Source organism: Plasmodium reichenowi, chromosome 14, assembly GCF_001601855.1.
Source record: "Plasmodium reichenowi strain SY57 chromosome 14, whole genome shotgun sequence".
Taxonomy (NCBI): Eukaryota; Apicomplexa; class Aconoidasida; order Haemosporida; family Plasmodiidae; genus Plasmodium; species Plasmodium reichenowi.
Window position 1 is genome coordinate 888,913 of NC_033659.1, and position 2,122 is coordinate 891,034.

General features: G+C 24.4%; 1 protein-coding gene across 1 annotated transcript; it reads left to right on the forward strand.

Moving 5' to 3' along the window:
* Window positions 1-1,802, forward strand: PRSY57_1422400 (ankyrin, putative; the record flags this gene model as incomplete). The annotated part of the gene is made up of 1 exon (XM_012909835.2): window positions 1-1,802. A coding segment is annotated over one exon (1,802 nt), but the record flags the coding sequence as incomplete, so codon positions are not given.
* Between the last annotated feature and the right edge of the window lie 320 nt (window positions 1,803-2,122).

Genomic DNA, 2,122 nt, shown 5'->3' on the forward strand with positions numbered 1-2,122 from the left:
ATAAGAATTTCAAAACAATAACTATTAAAAAGATACATGATCACAACAAAAATAAATACAATTATACTTTTAATAGATTTTTAATGCCTTTGAACAAATTAAAGTTCACTTCTTATAAAATATATCAAAAAAAAACAATTAAGAATATTAAACAAACTAAGCACATCAAAAAGTGTAAGAATATTCATAAGTATGATGAAAAAAATAATAAAAGCCAAATAAAGACCAAAAGCATAATGAACAAGATACATATTAAGAGACAAAAAATGGGGAAAATAAAAGCAAATACAATAAGGGCAATAAATGTCCAGACGAACAATAAGCCCATATTAAATATTTGTACAAACATCCCTGTGGTAACGCACGGAATTCTAAAAAACAAAAATGAAGGGAAAATGAAAAAAGAGAATGATCATATGAAAAAAAAAGTTCGCATAAACATTTATAGTAGTGAAAATTACACAGATAAATACTTTTTAAAAAATAGGATTGACCATGAAAGGTTGAATATTGAGAATGAGGGAAAGACGCTGGAAGGTTATATAAATAATCTTTGTAGAAGTAATAATTTTAAAAAGCACAAGAATGGTGACGAAAATTATATAGATAACGACGAAATGTTTTATATACATAATAATAATAATAATAATAATAACAATAATAATAACAATAATAATAATAATAATAATGACACATATTATAATAATTATATAATGGATATGCATGAAGAATCATATTATAATTATGATTCATCTTATAGTGCACTTGATGTATATATGGAAGAATACAGAGACACTCTAGAAAATTCATCCAGTATTGACGACATATCTGATTTACAACCCATTCATTTAGCTAGCAAAGAAGGAAACATTGAATTAATAAAAAACTTTTTAAAAGAAGGTATATATATAAATAGTAAAACAAAAATAAGAAAATTTACGCCATTACATTTATCCGCGTCAAAAGGTGATATAGAATCAGTAAAATTTCTTATCGAAAATAATGCCGATATAAATGCATTATCAAGTGATAATGAAACACCACTTTGGTGTGCTTCTCTATCTAACCATTTTGACGTATGTAAATATTTTATAGAAAAAGGAGCATTGTTAAATTTAAATGTAGAAAAAAGATATGACTCTCCATTACATGCTGCGTCCATGATGGGTAATTATGAAATAGTTAAATTATTAATTGAACACGGTGCTGATATAACTTGTCTAGATTTGAATATGTTAGAACCAGTACATTATGCTTCTTTCGAAGGACATAAAGGTATTGTTAAATATTTAATTTTCAAACAAATTGAACAATCATTGAAAAAAAAGATGAATGATATTGTATATATTATGAAGAAATATAATGTATATACTCCCAATTTAGAAAAACATTATTATTTGAAATATAAATCTATTTTAAAAAAGAGAATTACAAGTAAAATATTATGTTGTGCTATAACATCAGGAAATTATAAGATCGTTAATATCATTTTAAAGAAAGGAGCAGACCCCAATTATTTTGATGTGCGTTTACAATTATTTCCAATACACGCAGCATCCATAACAGGTAATATTAAAATATTTAAAAGTTTAGTAAAAAAAGGAGCAAACATATTCATGAAAACGATTTGTAATAATTTACCGATTGACCTAACTGAAGATAGGGAAATAAAACAGTTCATATTAAAATGTTCAAGAAAAATTAATTTAAGAAATGCTTGGATTATTCGTTTAAAAAAAAAAAATAGCATAATAGCTCGTTTGCCTTATGATACGTTTTATTATCTGTGCACATTTTTTTAAAGATAATTGTACGTGGGGGTATAAAAGGTTAAAATTGGGGGTACGTCATAGGGATTCAACAAACAAATAAAATTAAATCAATAAAAAAAAATATATATATATATATATATATATATATATATATATTTATGTGTACGTGTGTGTGTATATTTTTTTTTTTTCCCTCTTTTGGAGGGCACATAATTAGTAAAAAGAAGAAAAAATTCTGAACAAACAATGAAATGTAGAAGAAAATACCTGAACAATGCATGTATTATTTATATAGCTATATAAGCAAATTACTCATATAGTATAATATAAAAATAATGTATATATGTACA